The 18,010-nt window shown below is 48.1% G+C and overlaps 1 protein-coding gene across 3 annotated transcripts in view; it reads left to right on the plus strand.

The window, feature by feature from the left end:
- MACROD1 (mono-ADP ribosylhydrolase 1) overlaps positions 1-18,010 on the plus strand; it is a 182,682-nt gene that overhangs the window by 117,859 nt on the left and 46,813 nt on the right. For all 3 annotated transcript variants that reach the window (XM_081968252.1, XM_081968251.1, XM_081968250.1), the window contains one exon: positions 15,664-15,693. In XM_081968252.1, coding sequence (XP_081824378.1) covers positions 15,664-15,693 — 30 coding nt within the window. The remainder of the gene's footprint in view (positions 1-15,663; positions 15,694-18,010) is intronic.

An 18,010-nucleotide genomic window follows, 5' to 3' on the forward strand; every position in this document is an offset into this window, starting at 1 on the left:
ATCCTTTGAGCAGGTTGCTCGACACGGCGTCTTCTCTACGTTTCCTTCGCAGCCAACCTTACAGACGCGAGCATCTCTGCATTCATATGCCAGTCCTGCCCAAGAACTGCCGTGCCAGCCACAGGGTGCAGGAAAATTCCCTGCTCAGTTTGCCACTCTGCTCCTGGCCAGGTGTGAACTCAACGCCCAAAGATGCACGCCTGGCCAAACTAACTCCCTCTTCCTCCTGCTGGACCATCCAGCAGCCTTCCCTTCTATCTCCACGGAGGAGGAAGAGCAGGAGTCGAGTCCGAGCATCTCAGCACAGCGCCACGCTCCCCCCCCACAAAAAAAACCCTCACAATTTTTGCACGCCGCGGGTGGGAGGGTTGGGGGGAAAGGATAAAGACGCCGTAAAAATACACCGCAAGATATATCAATCTCTCGTCCCTGCCTTGATGTCTTCAAACCACCGGCAGGGCCAATCCCAAGTCCCAAGATTTCTCCCCAAATCAAAACAACCCCCTCCCCCACCAAAGAAGTATCAGATGCCAGTTTGATGCCCTCCAGAAATTCCCCAGGAGCAAACATTTCTCTCCTTCTCCGGTTCATTCCGATCAGCCATCCGTTGTGTGCCATCGTTTGCAAGCTCATCTCTTCCTTCGCCCCCCACCCGTCCACCCTTGGAAGACCAAATGCTGCCGGCTCACTTGCCCCGAAGCCTCTCCCGTTTGCTGCCCGAGCCGTGCCAGGGGGATAAAATTGACCTTGCCTTACCTGGTCAGGAGATTAGTCCAGTTGAGAGCGGATGGGCCGAGCCCCCCCTTCTTCTTTTTTTTTTCCTTCCTCCCCCGTCGGTAAAGTTTATGACGCCAGCCAGCTGCTTAGTCCAGTGGCGAGAAGCAAATAACCAGGAGGGAAGGGAATTGGTGATGACACGGTGGGAGGGAGGGAGAGAAGGGGAGAGCAGGGCAGGCGAGGGAAGGAGGGAAAGCTGGGATGTGAAAGGGGGAGAGAGAGGAAGAGGAAGAGGAAGAGAGAGAGAGAGAGAGAGGAAGGGAGGAAAACACCTCCTCCCCCCTAAATGGAGAGCAGAGATTAGCCAGACATTATTCATGCAGCGAGCAGAAAGCAGCGAGATGTACAGGGCTCGGTGTCTGTGTTTGTGTGTCTCTCTCTGTGTGTGTGTAAGCGTGTGTCTGCATGCCACACTCCGGAAGAGAGGATGCGGTGACACACAAACGCCAGATGAGACGAAGAGCGCTGTTGGTTTGTGCTCAGCACCGCTGTTTTTTCGCCGGTGCCTGGGCGCCGGCTGGCTCGGTCCAAGCGAGACCTCCTACGCCTTCAGCATCTCCTCTTCTTCGCTTTGAAGTGCATCCTTTGGCGGCGGGCGGTGGAGGGGGTGGCTGCTCTTCCCTCTCCTCTCTCTCTCTCCCTCCCCCCCCCCATGTGCCAGGGGCGATTGGAAAGCCAGGAGATAAGGGAGGGGCGGGTTTGCCAAAGAATGGGAAAGCCCATTTGGACCAGGAAGGGAATTTTGCATCCCTGCAGCTCTGAATTCTTCCAGGGGCCGAACAGGGAGAATTTGGGGAGGGGGGGAGGTGGCGGCCTTTTGAAGTCGGCCCACCCTGATTCAATTGAGCCTTAGATGGGCACCCAATGGCCTGCTGAGATCCAGAGGAGACCCTGACCCAGGGTTACAGATAGTCCTCGACTTACGGCCACAAAAGAGCCCAAAATTTATCTGGCTCCACGAGACAATGGGCTAAGTGAGGTTCCCCCCCTCCCCCCATTTTACGACTCTTCTTGCCGTCGTTGTTAAATGAATCTCCGCAGTTCTTAAGCCAGGCACACACCATCGTCAAGTGAACCTGGCTTCCCCGTTTGACTTTGCTTGTAGGAAGGTTGCCAAAGAGGGTCACTCAGACCGTCACTAATATGAGGACCCTGGGGGATGCTACGACTATCGTAAGTGTGGAAAAACGGTCATGAGTCACTTCCCCCCCCAATGCCGTTATAACTTTGAAAGGCCACTAAGTGAACTGTCATAAGTCGAGGACTGCTTATTATATTAACCCACAACTATAACAACAACAAAAAAAAATACAGGGATGTGAGTGAGAATTTTGATTGTACTGGGGGAGGGGGGGAGAGGAGTGTTTCGCACACACAACCCACCCCAAATTCTGCTCGGTAACAACAACATCTGTTGTTCCCATTTTAGAGAAGGAGGAACTGAGGCTGGGAAAGAATGCCGTCCCGTAACCCAAGCATTCTTGGCTGGGAGATTCTGGGAGTTGAAGTCCACCCATCTTAAAATCCCCAAGGTTGAGAGACGCTGTCCTGCAGAAATTTGGAAGAGAGCTTTAAACATCGATCCATGCCCTGGTCTCTTTTTCTTCCCATATTCTGAATTTATTTCATTTATTTGTCACACCTAAAATAACCCTGTCTTCCAAATAACTCATGTTTTTTAGATTAGATTAGATGAACAGGGTTGGAAGAGACCTTGTAGGTCATCTAGTCCAACCCCCCCACCTAAGCAGGAGACCCTCCACCATTTCTGACAGAGGGCAGTCCAGTCTCTTCTTGAAAGCCTCCAGGGATGAAGCTCCCACAACTTCCAAAGGCAACTTCTGTTCCATGGGTTGATTGTTCAGAAAATTCCTCCTTATTTCCAGGTTGAATCCCTCCTGGATCAGTTTCCATCCATTCTCTGGCCTTCAGATGCTTTGGAGGATAGCTTGACCCCCTTCCTCCTCTCTGTGGCACCCCTCAAATATTGGAAGATGCTCTCCTGTCTCCTCTTCGCTAGACTAGCCAGGCCCAGTTCCTGCAACCGTTCATCGTAGGTTTTACCCTCCAGTCCCCTCATCATCCTGGTTGCTCTTCTCTGCACTCTTTCTAGAGTCTCCACCTCCTTTTTATAATATTTTCTTTCTCTCATTCTTAAGAACTGAAATCAAATGGCTTTGGATATTATTTTAACCCTGAGGGACAACAGAGGTCAGCAGTCAGTGAATTTCAGCATGATTATTTAATGAGAAAATTTGTGTATTTGGTGCCCCAGAGTTTCAACACAGCTCAGGTGCCCCCAAATGTGCAGGATTTACAAGAGCTGCGGTGGCGCAGTGCTTAGAGTGCAGTACTGCAGGCTGCTTCTGCTGACTGCCTGCAATTTGGCAGTTTGAATCTCACCAGGCTCAAGGTTGACTCAGCCTTCCGTCCTTCCGAGGTCGGTAAAATGAGGACCCAGGTCTAAGTGCTGTTGTCCGTCCTTCCTTCCTTCCTTCCTTCCTTCCTTCCTTCCTTCCTTCCTTCCTTCCTTCCTTCCCTCCCTCCCTCCCTCCCTCCCTCCCTCCCAGTGGTTAGAATGCAGTATTGCAGGCTGCCCACTGCCAGCAGTTCGATCCTGACCAACTCAAGATTGACTCAGCCTTCCGTCCTTCCGAGGTCGGTAAAATGAGGACCCAGATTGTTGGGAGCAACCACTTAGTGAGGACTGTAAAAGCACCATGAAGTGGTATATAAGTCTAAGTGCTATTGCTCTTGCTATTTACAGCCCATTGACCTTAGCTAGGGTGAGAAGATGGGTATTGTAGTCCAGGCAGAACATGGCTGAGGGAGGCTGGTCTGGTCTGAAGTTGATTTAGCATCACTCTCACAGAGAGATTTAAAAAGTTGCTCCTTCAAGCTTCTCCCCGCTAACGACTGTCTTCCAGGAGAGAAAATGACAAGCTTTGTCAATATTTATCCATTCCTCATCGTTGCTCTGCTCTGCCCTGCTAATGAAGCAGCCTTATGAGAATCTTTGCTCCTGCTTGCCAATTTTTATTTTATTTTATTTATTTATTTTGCATTCGGCTGAACGATTCCTTCTTAGCTCCATTCCTAAGCATGCTTCGAGATGGGCGGACTTTAACTCCCCGAATTCCCCAACCAGCGGACTTTGATGGATGGACTTCAACCCAGAATTCCACAGCCGGCCTGCTTTCCGAGGGCTGGGGAATTCTGGGAAGTCTTGCCAACTTTGAGAAACACTTGCAAAGATTCGGGAAGCAAGAACCTGAAGTCAGCTCTGTTGTTTTCAGCAGGAGAACCTGTCAGTTTTCTGCTTGACAGGAAGATAGTTAAATAGGAAATAAATACTGCCTTTCCCTGATCTATTTCCAGATAGATCAATTGCAGATGGGCCATCCTGCAGTTGCAAAAAAATGTGGGACAGGATTCTGCCCCTTCCAAGAAATCTTGTTAAAGACCCCGAAAATTACATGGGGAGGGTCACTTTTTACTTAGAAGCAGGTATCCCAAATCCTGATGTTTCTTTTCCAGAAATTGGGACTAGCTGGGAAGGGGGCTAAAGGGCCAAACACTCAGCTTCCATGCTGGCTGGGGAATTCTGGGAGTTGAAGCCCACTTAAAGCATGCTGCTTGGTTTTCATTGTTGTTGTTAGTTGCAAAGTCGTGTCCGACCCATTGTGACCCCATGGACAATTCAGGCCTTCCTATCCTCTGCCATCCCCTGGAGTCCGTTTAAGAGCTTAAGTGGACTCCATCCAGCCACCTCAATGCAGCCAACGCTGTTCCCTGCCCACCAAAGGTGGTTCCTATTTTTCTCCTTGCATTTTTATACGCTTCTGAACTGCTAGGTTGGCAGAAACTGGGACAAGCAACGGGAGCTCACCCCGTTATACGGCGCCAGGGATTCAAACCGCTGAACTGCCCACCTTTCTGATCGACAAGCTCTGCGTCTTAACCACTGAGCCACCTTAATTAAAGTAGACAGACCCAATCCCTGCAACCGTTCGTCGTATGGGGAAGATACGTGACGATGGTCAGTGCGAGATCATAAGTCGCTTGCAACCTTGTCGCTAAACAAATGGTCGTAAGTCGAGGACGACCTGCAAATCACGCCCCCCCCAGGCATATCAAGGTTAACACCACTAAGCCTTTGGCGTGCCTGCTGGCGCTGGGTCTCTAACCGATTTGTGTTCATTCCGGAGGCGGATTTGCCCTCCTCGATATCATATCAAAAGCACAATTACCCGCCGATAATCCAGAAACAATCCTCGCGTTCACTGGGACGCAAAACCTCATCCGTCAATCATTCAAAAATGGTAGGCATTGATTTTTTCCCCCCCTTTCTTCTTTGGTTTAAAAAAAAAAAGAAGAAGCCTCCGAAACGGGATGTCAGGAGAATAGCCCACCAATTGCCGGTGACGAAAAACTGGAATTTTCGGGTGACTCGAGAAGCGCGAGGCGTCAGCTTAGCTCTTTGCAGAACGATGTCATGTGGTGACAAGGCTGAGATGTTTCCCCCTTTCTTCTTCTCTGTAAGCGGATTAAACTAATCTGGGGGTTTATATATATATATATATCCGAGTTACTTTATTTCTTGCTGAAGCCGCACCTCGATACAACTGCAGTTTTGCCACCAAATTTGGAGAACACCCATCTCGGGCAGCGCTTAGGGGGGTACAAACAAAAGCAAAAACCAGGACTGTGAGCACGTGTGCATGTGTGCCTTGGACTATTGAGGTTTCCACCCATGGCTTTGAGTCTCAGGGTTGAACTGTGAGGTCCGTGGCACTCTCTGTCCTTCGTTGTTGTCTTGCAGGCATTTCATGACCCAGCTAGGTAGCATCCTCAGAGGTAGGACGGAGTGGGATTTGCAAGGAGGAGGAGGAAAGGGAAAGAGAAGGAGGAGGAGGAGGACCATGAGGTCCTGGTTGCTCTCTAAGCTTGGTGGTTTTCTTGCAGACGTTTCATGACCCAACTAGGTAGCATCATCAATGCTAGAAGGGAATGGGGCTTGCAAAATAGAGGAGGGGGAGGACAGTGAGACCCTCTCTAAGCTTGGAGGTTTTCTTGCTGACGTTTCATGACCCGACTAGATAGCATCATCAGTGCTAGAAAGGAATGGGGTTTGGAGAAGAGGAGGAAGAGGAGGAGGAAGAGGAGGAGGAGGAGGAGGAAGGGGAAGTCTGGGACCCTTGGTGGTCTCTGAGCTTGGTTGCTTTCTTGCAGACCTCTCATGACCCAACTAGATAACATTATCAGCTCCAGAAGGGAGTGGGGCTTGCAAAGTAGAGGAGGTGGAGGATTGTGGGGTCCTTGCTGCTCTTTAACCATTACCCAACGTAGGGGGCCGCTTTAAGACCTGTGGACTTCAAGTCCCAGAATCACCCAGCCGGCATATGCTCCTCGTTGGATTGTAAAAGGGAACGAAACGCACGAGACTAGTCCTCATTGTTGCAAAGCCAGCCTCTCAGTGTAGGTGTGGGGAGTATCAAGGCATTTGGGGGGGGGGCGTGCGTCGATGCCTCATATCCCACCCCCGACTCTATTCAGGGCAGCGATCCACAAGCCCCACAATCCAAAGCTCACAGCTGCGTGACGGACAAGCCAATATCTCGTCTCTGCATATTTTGCCAACGCCTCCTGCTGAAATTCGGCCTCCGTGTTTCGCGACCCGGTGCATGCACGAAGCGAGCAGGCGCACATGGGGCGAACGGGCAGTAACAAAAATGTGGAAACCCCCCCCCCCGGCTGCTTCCCATCTGCAGGCATCACCGGCCATCACATTTCAAAAAGCCACTCGTGCTTTGCACGGGATGTGTGTGTGTGTGTGTGTGTGTGGGTCACTGTTGCATTTCCCTGGCTGACCTTTTTTTTTGGGGGGGGGGGGGGAAGAGATGAACCGAAGGATGCGCAGGTGAGCCTCCGTCTGAGCAAGCGTCTGCCGGAATTGATCAGCCGTGGCAGAGCGGCGAAGGGGAAGGAGGGGGGGCAGAGGAGGTTGCCCAGCAACTGAAGCGCATGATGCGAAAGAAGGGGAGAAGCCAGAGGGGGGCCGTGACTGGTTCTGGCCCAGCCTCTGGAGCATGAACGGGGCCCTTGGGAGGCCTCCCAGCGGCCCCACCCACCCCCTGCGAACGCAAGTGGCTGAGGCAGGGCTTCTCCTCCCACCTGTGCCCCTTTTGGGGTCTGGAAAGGGTCCTGTGACAGCCTGGAAGCCAAAAATGGGTGAGGGGGAGACCGCATGTGCAGGGGATGGAGGCACATGCATGGGGGGGGCACTCCTGCTCCCCCTGCATCTCCCTCCCTTCTCCTCCTTCATCGCCATCCCTTCTTCACCTCCTCCTTCTCCTCCATCCATTCTCCTCCTCCTCCTCCATCTCTTCTTCTCCTTCTCCTCCATCCCTCCTTCTCCTATTCCTTGTCCTCCTCCTCCTCCATCTCCATCCCTCCTTCTCCTCCTCCTCCATCCTTTCTCCTCCTCCAACTCCATCTCTTCTTCTCCTTCTCCTCCTCTTTCTCCTCCATCCTTTCTCCTCCTCCATCTCTTCTCCTTCTCCTCCATCCCTCCTTTTCTTACTCCTCCTCCTCCTCCATCTCTTCTTCTCCTTCTCCTCCTCCTTCTCCATCCTTTCTTCTCCTCCTCCATCTCTTCTCCTTCTCTTCCTTCTCCTCCATCCCTCCTTCTCTTACTCCTCCTCCTCCATCTCCATCCCTTCTTCTCCTTCTCCTCCATCCTTTCTTCTCCTCCATTTCCGTCCCTTCTTCTCCTCCTTCTCCTTCTCCTACTCCTTTTCCTCCCCATTAACCCCACTCCCTTCTAGCACTGATGGCATTACCTAGTTGGGTCATGAAACGTCTGCAAGAAAACCACCCAGCTCAGAGAGCACCAAGGAGCCCTGATTTCAGAATCACTTGCCCATCTTTTGAAAAGCTCCTCATGCAAACAGCTTCCTCCTCCTCCTCCTCCCCTAAGCTTCCCGCGTCCTGCTGGAAGCCTGGCATGGAGAAGGGGGGAGTCCATATCGCTTTCCGGAAGACGGTCATCCATCCAGCCCCAGAGGCCCCCCCCCCCATCCTTCTCCTCCTCTGCAGCTGCCTGCAGGCCCTGGAACTGAGTAAGAATTGACAACTTCAATTAGATCGGTGGGTCCACCCGAGCCTGCTTGGGGAGGCCGGCGCTGAAGCCTTTGCAGGCATGATTGACAGCAGCCTGCTTGTCTGTAGAGAGATTGGCAGGGTGGGGGGAGGAGGGAGAGTGACCCGGAGCAGCAGCAACTGGGTGGGCTGGTGCGTTGAGACAGCTGGCAAACTAGCAAACACCGCGGATTTCGACAAGCCCCCTTCTCAAATTCCAGGGTTCCATAACATTCGACGATATTCTCCTTTGTTGTTGTATAACCCCCCAGTGGTGTTGTAACTTTGAACCGTCATTAAACGAACTGCTGTAAGTTGAAGTTGTTGTTGTTAGTTGCGAAGTCGTGTCTGACACATCGCGACCCCATGGACGACATTCCTCCAGGCCATCCTGTCCTCTCCCATCCCCTGGAGTCCATCTAAGCTCAGGCCGACTGCTTTGGTGACTCCATCCAGCCCCCTCCTTCTCTGCCGTCCCCTTCTTCTTCTTTTGCCCTCCATCGTTCCCAGCATGAGGCTCTTCTCCAGGGAGTCCTTCTTCCTTCTCCTTAGGTGGCCAAAGCATTAGAGTTTCCTCTTCAGGATCTGGCCTTCTAAAGAGCAGTCAGGGTGGATCCCCTCTAGGACTGACTGGTTGGATGGCCTTGCAGTCCAAGGGACTCAGTGCAGGAGTCTTCTTCTCCAGCACCAGAGTTCAAAGGCCTCCATTCTTTGGCACTCAGCCATCCTTCTGGTCCCACCTTCACAGCCATCCGTTGCAACTGGGAAAACCACAGCCTTGACTAGACGCACTTTTCTTTTTCTCCTTTTAGATTCTATATAAAAGGCAACTTTGTTCCTTCTACCCATCGCCTTCCTGAAGCGAAGGCCGGGGAAACTGGTCGGTGTGTTCCTTCTTCCTGCCCCCCCCCCGCCCCCTTTTCCATTTTTATTTTTTTGCAATTTGGCTTCTCTTTTCTGCCTTGTCAAAATTTTGATTGCGCCTTCCTCCTGGGAGCAAAGCTCTTCTTGGGTTGTCTAATTCTTGAAAGGCGGGGGGAAAAAATCAGCTTTCCGTAGAGTCAAAACCGGCATCCTAACCGTCCTAATTCCCCGGGCAGGAGAAAGCGCCGTTCGAAAAGGCTTCAAGCTTCAGCATCTAGGAAGCAAAAAGAGTGATGTTGGGGGGGAGGGTTTCAAGGAAGAGGGAAGACCCCCCCCCCATTTGAGGTGCCACAGGATAAGGATATAACCCCAACCCTGATCTAATTCCTTTTTTCAGTCCTTCTTAGAGCTGCTGAAAAGTCCTGCCTGGTAAAAAAAAAAAAAAATCTGCTACAGAGAGAACTAATAGAACGAAGGGGAAATTTCCTGACAGTGGGAAGAATTAACCAGTGGAACGACTTGCCACCAGAAGTTGTGAATGCTCCAACACTGGACGTTTTTAAGAAGATGCTGGATAGCCTTTTGTCTTAAATGGTTGTAGGCTTTCCTACCTAAGCAGGGGGTTGGACTAGAAGACCTCCAAGGTCCCTTCCAACTCTCTTATTCTGTTTGCTGTTCTGCTGTACAGCATCCAAACATTTGGCTTTTCTCTGGATTTAGATTTTTTTTTCCAGGGTGACCTTCGAAAGCTCTGGAGCGCAGAGGAATTAACTTGGAGGGCACAAGTTGGCCGAAGACTTTATGGCTCCCCCCTTAAACGAGCTCGGAATTGTGATTTGAACGTGTTTCAGTCGGCAACGTTTAGCAGGGAAGGACAGAACTGTGAATTTGCTCCACTGATAAATATTAGTTAATCAGTTAAAGAGCCAGTTTGGTCTAGTGGTTGAAGCACCAGGTTAGAAAGTAAGAGACCACGAGTTCTAGTCCTGCCTTAGACATAGAAACCAATTTGGTGACTTTGGGCCAATCACCCAGTGACAGTGCGTTCTAGTACTGCTTTAGGCATGAAAGCCAGCTGGGTGACTTTGGACCAATCACTAGGTGATGGTGAGTTCTCGTCCCGCCTTAGACATGAAAGCTGACCGGGTGACTTTGGGCCAATCACCCGGTGACAGGGAGTTCTAGTCCCTCCTAAGCCATGAAAGCTGGAAGTGTGATTTTGGACCAATTCACCAGGAGGTGGTGAATTCTAGTCCTGCCTTCCTGCATGAAAGCCAGCTAGGTGACTTTGGGCCTGTGACTCTCTCCCTCTCAGCCCAAACCCACCTCACAGGGTTGTTGTGGTTGTGTGTGTTTGGGGGGTGGGGAGATAGGAGGAGGAAGGAGTATTAGCTCTCTTTGTCGCCTTGAGTTATTTGCAAAAATAACGAAGGCGGGAATGCAAGCAAACGAATGAAAAACCAAACCAGCAAGGAGACAAAATGCGCAGTGATGCAACAACCAGATTTCTAAGAGCTTCATTCTTAAACCTTTTCTTTCCACTCCCCCTTCTAGAAAAAAATGTGTTTTTTTTCAGCTGCTTCTCCTTAAAAAAAAAAAAAGAAACCAGAAGCCCAAACAGATGTCTTCCCGCCTCTGCCTGAAGCCCACCTGTCTATCGGCACTTTCGTTCAGTCGCCTGGCGCAAAAAATTTCCCCCCGGCGAACGGGATGTAACTTTTATGGTCTGGCGTGAAATCGATAGGCAATTCACTTATTGATTTTATGAGTGTAGTTTTATTTTATTCCTCCCTCTCTCCCCCTCCCCTCCCCTCCGTCCGCCCTACACACCGGATTACAAGTTGCTTGGGGCAAATGCCATATCTACATATTTTAAAAATAAAACAATAGGGATATCGCTGCAGAGAGTCTGGTAGCCTTCCGCCATGTCAGATTCCTCCCGCTATTTGATATTCCTGCTGAAGACAGTTGCAGGTTTGCGGCACAGAGAGTCCTCGTCCTTACGACCTGCATTTAGTGACCGTTGGAAGTTACGGCGGCACTGGAGAAAAGCGGCTTGTGGCCGTTTTTCCAGACTTACGACTGCTGCAGCATCCCCGCGGCCACCTGGTCAAAACTCTTGGCAACTGGCATGCATTTAAGGCAGTTGCAGTGTCCCGAGGTCACTGGGGAGGGGGGCAGTTGACAATCTTAACACCCTGATCGCATTTGGTTGGGGAATTCGAAACAGAATAGAGCTGGAAGGGACCTTGGAGGTCAACTAGTCCAACCCCTGCTCAAGCAGGGAAAGCGAACTCATGTGCTGGAGCACTAAAGACCAGGTGGCCACTCGAGGCTAGAAGGCCGTAGGACCAGGGGGGGAGGGGGGAAGCCAGCAGCCCACTCCAAAGTGCCTTTTAAACAAGGGGTCCTCCAAAGTGAAAAAGTGGGAGCACTCCCTACTCCTGATAGCAGGACCTACAGGGAGAATGTGGGATCTTCGGTTGCCTGGATAAAAGTCTCACATTACTCCATCCTTGAGTAACCTGCAGGGCAAAGCTTCAGTGTAGGACCCTCTTCAGATTTTTTAAGGTATATTAAAAGTTTAAAAATACAGTCATATCCCTCCAGATAGATAGATAGATAGATGATACATACATACATACATACATACATACATTCAATAGATGGATGGATGGATGGATGGATGGATGGATGGATGGATGGATACGATAGATGGATGGATAGATACGATAGATGAATAGATAGATAGATAGATAGATAGATAGATAGATAGATAGATAGATACATAAATACATACATACATACATAATATCATCTATCATCTCTCTATCTATCTATCTCACCATCCATCCATCCATCCTACATCTTAATCCATCCTCTCCCCGCAGATAGATAGATATCACTATCTATCTATCCATCTATCCATCTATCCATCTATCTCTATCTATCATCTATCTATCTATCTATCTATCTATCTATCTATCTATCTATCTATCTATCTATCTATCTATCTATCTATCTATCTATCATCTATCTATCTATCTATCTATCTATCTATCTATCATCTATCTATCTATCTATATCTATCTATCTATCTATCTATCTATCTATCTATCTATCTATCTATCTATCTATCTATCATCTATCTATCTATCTCTCTCCATCCATCCATCCACCCATCTATATCTAGCTACCCTGAAAAGTTAATGCCAGCCCACCCTTGTCTGCAGCCTGGCTGAGTGACATCCCCTAACCCCCCCCCCAGTCTCTGGTGGGTCAGCCAACGCTCTCCCTCCCAGGCCCGTCCCATTCCCACAAACTCCCTTCTCCTCTCAGCTCAGCCTCCGGGAGCAGCTGGCCGATTTCCCAGGGCGCCTGGGACCCATTCCGCGGTGGGGTGTTTCCGAGGTGAGCGCATCCTTGCATGCTTGCTCCTGTTGCCAAGGCAACCTCCTGAAACAGGTGCAAAGCGCTTAGGGCATGGGTGGGCGTGGGGAGGCTGTGATTGCTAGCTTGCTGGGGGGGGGGGGGGGGCAACTGAGCGGGAAATGGGTGCCACTCTTGAAAGCTGCACCCAGAGGCATTTATGTGCTTGGCACCAGCCTGGGGCTGCGAATGGCCCCAATTCTCACAACATTGACGCATGTACATGATAGCAGCAAGATACATCAGTGGCTAAGACGCTGAGCTTGTCGATCAGAAAGGTTGGCAGTTCGGCGGTTCGAATCCCTACTGCCGCGTAACGGAGTGAGCTCCCGTGACTTGTCTCAGCTTCTGCCAACCTAGCCGTTCGAAAGCAGGTAAAAAATGCGAGTAGAAAAAATAGGAGCCACCTTTGGTGGGAAGGGAACAGCGTTCCATGGGCCTTCGGCGTTGAGTCATGCCGGCCACATGACCACAGAGACGTCTTCGGGCAGCGCTGGCTCTTCGGCTTTGAAACGGAGACGAGCACCGCCCCCTGGAGTCAAGAACGACTGGCACAGATGTGCGAGGGGAAGCTTTCCGTTATATTTTAGTGCAGGGGTCTCCATCCGGGGGGATTTTGAGACGTGCGGATTTCAATTCCCAGTATTCCCCAGGCAGCAACTGCAGTGGTTCTCTTTAACAAGAAAAAATAAAGGTTATACAAGTGGTTGCAACTCACTCACAATAGCGTTTTAAACTGCAGTAGCAATCCTAGCGCCAAATGCGATCCCAAATCAAGTATAACCTGAAGATTTTGGACATACCGTTTCAGTGAACTTGGGATCCTGCCAGCTTTGTTTTTTTTTAAAAAAAAGAAATTATTTAATAATTAGGTTTTCATCCCAAGCAGAGGGGCTGCAATGAAAAACGTAAAATAAAACGCAGACAGCAAGTCAAATGCAGAAAAACAAGAGAGGGGATGGTGCAAATCCCCTTAAACGAAGACCCCAGAATAACAGTGCAGCTGGGCGCGTAGATCTCCGCTCAGAATTAAATCCCTTGGTGTTAATTGGAGAATATCGACCCAGGTTTGCTTTGTTGGCTGTTTCTAAAAATGTAGCTAAGCTCATCTTTTGCAGGAGAAACAGCAAAGGGTCCTTTTGAGCCTCTGAGAGCATTGCACAAAAAAATGGGTGTGACAATCAGGAGAGGTTGTGGGTTTATTTTTTTTCTCAAGAAGGTTGCAAGTTCCTTCTGCAATTTTACATTCTTCCCTCCCCCCCCCCCTCAAGTTAAGATTAGCCAAGTTGCCCTGGACTTACCACAGTTCGTTTAATGACTGTTCTGTTCTGACCGAGGCTTCCCAAGAGCATGAAGCAAACTCCTGGCCCTGACAAAAAACCCTTTTATGAATTTCCTGTGAATTCTGCTCCTTCACATCCAGCAAAGTCTTTCAAGGGAGGATTTACAGTCACAGACCTTCTCTGGCTTGGAGAGCTGCCAGGCCGATCTCTGCAAAACTTGGCCAGGAGTCTCGGAGAGTCACGAACCAATGAAGCGAACTAATGGTCTCCTGCAAACTCCACTCCCCAGTTGCTCCTCTTTTGTTTCCTCTGGGAGGGGCCTTTCATCCTTCACCTCTGACCTTACTCCCAAATTGACCCCTGTTCTTTAGCTGTTCCCTTCGTCTGGCAACTCTGCGCATGCACACACTGGGAACAGGCTCCAGCTGTTCTTCTGCCTCACTGATGTCTGACTCTGAAGGCAGCTGATAACTGTCAGACAGCCCTGGCCCCCCTCTCTGCCTCCGACACAGAGCCCTCATCAGAGCCTTCCCCAGATTCCAGGACTGGCCCAGGTTCCTCCTTAACCTCCTCACTGTCCGAATCTGCTGCCAGCTCTGCTGGCCACTGGTGGGCCACAACACATTCAAAGTTACAACGGAGGTAAAAAAAAAGTGACTCACGGCAGATGTTAAATTAGTCATACGGTTGTTAAGTGAATCCGACTTCCACATTGACTTTGCAATCAGAAAGTCGCAAAAGGAGATCACGAGACCACACACACACACACCGCGACACTGCAACCGTCGTAAATACGAATCAGTTGCCAAGGGTCTGAATTTTGATCACGTGACTTGTGACCTAAGTGTGAAAAATGGTCTTAAATCAACTTTTCCCAATGCCGTTGAAACTTCAAACTGCGTCATTCCATGTCAAGGTAGTCGGAGTTCAGAAAAGTGCCCAGTTCGACGAATCACAGATTTCGATGACACACACACTAATTCCCAATGAACCTTGGTAAAAGTGTCATGTTTGCCGATGCAAAACTTGCGAAGATATAGTCATTTTTTGACAACACCCCCCCCCCCCAATACTGCAGCCTTCGACAGTGTGACTCTGAGATTTCAGCAACTTTGAGAGATAATATCCCCGGCAATATTTTGTTGAGAGACACAAAACTTGGTCATTTTGTACAACTTGTTGTGCTCTATTAAACAAAATAATAAAAAAGAGTTATCGCCATCTAGATAAGTTGGAGCAAAGTTGGCCGAAAATGACTGCGGCTCGAAAAAAGGTTAAAGTTTGGCTTTTTGTATCTCCGGAAGGAAAAGCATAAGAAACGCGAAATTTTGTGCGCAATAACTTAGCAACGCAAGGTTGTCGAGTGTAAAATTTCATCCTCCTCCTGCTTTCCAATAGTTCACTATTCACAAGTGGAGTGTAAAGAATAGGGTGGAGAGATATTAGTAGAAAATTAAATACGTTAATATTATTTATGATATATAGTTAAATAAGATAATATTGTTAAGTGTGGATAAACAATTAAGTAAAATGCTTGTTATATTAACATTTAACTTGATGATATATGCCACCTGTAGAAATCAGAATAACAAATGGAAAACGAAACGATAAAGTTGGTGTATGTTTTCTGAAAGGGCAAAAAATGATTTTAAAAATTTAAATTTAAGATGGAAACATGGGAAGAAAATAATGGGGCCGAAATTGGAAATGATAATGTGATGTAAACTAATTATGCATAAGAGAGAATGTAAAAAGGTGGGGGGAATGAAGAACACTTTGTTTGTACAGAGGTTTTAAAATTTGTAACAAAAAAATAAAAAACTTTATTGGGACAAAAATAGGGTAATTTTCAGCCCGCTTTTACAGAAAAAAAGACCCTCTGGAAACTCTGTTAAATCATTCTCATTAGAAAGAGCATGTTCCAACCCCCCTAAAAAAGTAGGGTTGGTTTTTCAAATGGGGACAAGGTTTGAACAGGACTCGGGGGGATAAACCAACATTCCAATTTCTGGATGCTCCTTTCAGGTTCAGCAAGATTGTGGGTCCAATCAGAGACGGGTTGCAGATTGCAAAATTGTGCAACAACTCTTGAGTGTGTGAATCAACCGAAATAGCTCTTAACCAGACAGCAATTTAACAACAGCTTTTTCTCTCTCTGTTTTCCTTTTAGCTAACAGTTCCCTGTTGGGAGGCGGCGGCGGTAAGTTTTCTAATTGATAGCTTTTTTCCCCCCCTCCATGTCTTTGCAATTAATATCTCGGCTGATTGGGAAGGGAAGGAAAATAGGATCTGGGCACACAGCTGGTGGCTGGGCCAGCAGATGTTTGGGGTGCAAGGAAGGCCCAGCTGGATTGGACCTAGTTTACATCTTGGCCAGCTGTGATAAAGCAGATGTTCCCCGCCAGCTGACCGTTATGGTCATCCAGAACATGTGGGGCTACGCAACCCACAACCTATCCTCTTTGATTACTGGCTGTGATGGGAACTAGAGTACAATTACTTCCAGAGGACTGTGCGTCTTTATTTTACTTTACCTTATTTCACTTCCACGTTCACCTTCCACTTTCACTTTCGCTTTCACCTCACTTCACTTCCGCCTTCGCTTCCACTTTGACTTAACCCCAATTTCACCTCACTTCACTTTAATCTTTGCTCTCCCTTTCACTTTACTTCCCCCTTCAGTTTTTCCTTCCCTTCCGCTTTCGGCCTCAGTTTCACTTTCGCTTTCACTTTGTTTCACTTTCACTTTATTCCCTTCACTTTTTTGCTTCGTTCTCTTTTCTTTCTTTTAATATTTTTAAAAGTCCCTCCTGCTGCTAAAGTGACTATTTCTCTCCGTCCTGTGGTTTATTTCTCTGTCTGCTTACTTAAGAACTCCTATTAATTTTGCCCCCATGTCGTCGGCCCAGTGAATAGCTGTTGCAAAGCCAGTTGTGAATTTATTTCTTTTTTTGGGGGGGATGTGGTGGGAAGAATCTTTTTTTTTTAATTCAAAGCCATCTGCCATGAAACTCTTCAATGTCTCTCTTCAATGCTGTGTCATGAAAAGAATGTATTTTGGAATTGTGCATACTGTGGGATGTGTTCTTCGTACATGTTATGTAAACAGGTGTTATGTGAGCCTCCATTGCTGGAGGACTTTAAGAGGAGATTAAAGGTAAAGGTTCCCCTCGCACATATGTGCTAGTTGTTCCTGGCTCTAGGGGGCGGTGCTCATCTCCGTTTTAAAGCCGAAGAGCCAGCGCTGTCCGAAGACGCCTCCGTGGTCATGTGACCGGCATGACTCTACACCAAAGGCGCATGGAACGCTGTTCCCTTCCCACCAAAGGTGGCTCCTATTTTTCTACTTGCACTTTTTACGTGCTTTCGAACTGCTCGGTTGGCAGAAGCTGGGACAAGTCACGGGGGCTCACCCCGTTATGTAGTGCTAGGGATTTGAACCACCGAACCATCGACATTTCTAATCGACAAGCTCAGCGTCTTAGCTACTGAGCCACCACACCCCCAGGAGGAGATTGGACAGCTATTTCTTTGAAATGGTGTAATGGGTTGGGCTAGAAGACCTCCGAGGTCCCTTCCAACTCTGTTGTTCTCTTCCCTGTCATTTCTAGACCCCATTTAAGAATTTATGGATTGTTTTCCAAATTCAGCCGGTGGCGGATTCTTCCATAAACCACTGCTTGGGGAAATCTGCATTTTAGCATTTCATGCGATCCGTATCGCTTTTTCCTCTGGTTATTTTCCTGGGATGCAGCGTTAGGAGGCCTCTTGCTAGCACATTTCTATTCTGCTTCTTAGGGCGAGAGAAAAATTCAGAGTGAAAATTTCTCCGGACTGTCCCTGAAATCCAAAAAAAAATGCTTGTGATAGCAGTTCATTTACATCATCAATTCAGCGAGGCCATTAAAAAAATGAATTTTTTCGATCAGGCAGATGTTTGGCCGAATAGAACACAAACTTTGGCATATAGTTTAAAAAAGGAAAAGAAATTTAGAAAGAAATGACTGCTCCTTTCTTCTCAACAAGTACAAACAATTTTAGTAATTTATCACTTTCTCTTAATGTTTTCTTTTTCCCATATCTCCCATATTTATCTATTACCACATCTTTAAAATCTCATTCGTCAATCCTAATCAGCAAAAATCCATTAAGAAATACCAAAGATAACAACAGTTTTAACTTTGATCAAATAAACTACCTTTATATTCCTTCCTTTTACAATCTTGATCTTAAGTCCCTCCAAATGATGTCCTGGATTTTTATTTCTTTTCTTTTTTCTTTGTCCCTTCTCACAAAATCCTTCAAAGCTTTAGCAATTCTCTTTTGGAGACACAATACAGGGAAGTTATTCCTCTTTTGATTTATTTTATTTTATTTGTATACCCCTTTTAATTATTAAGACACCTGTGGTTACCTTGGTATGTCCAGTGCAATGCTTTCAGAATAGAGATCCTTTTTATTTTAGTTTTCAAATCAGGGTTTTGCCCTGACCCACTTCCTCCTAAGCTCTTCAGTAT

This window comes from Natrix helvetica (assembly GCF_964273705.1).
Source record: "Natrix helvetica genome assembly, chromosome: 16".
In the NCBI taxonomy this organism is placed as follows: Eukaryota; Metazoa; Chordata; class Lepidosauria; order Squamata; family Natricidae; genus Natrix; species Natrix helvetica.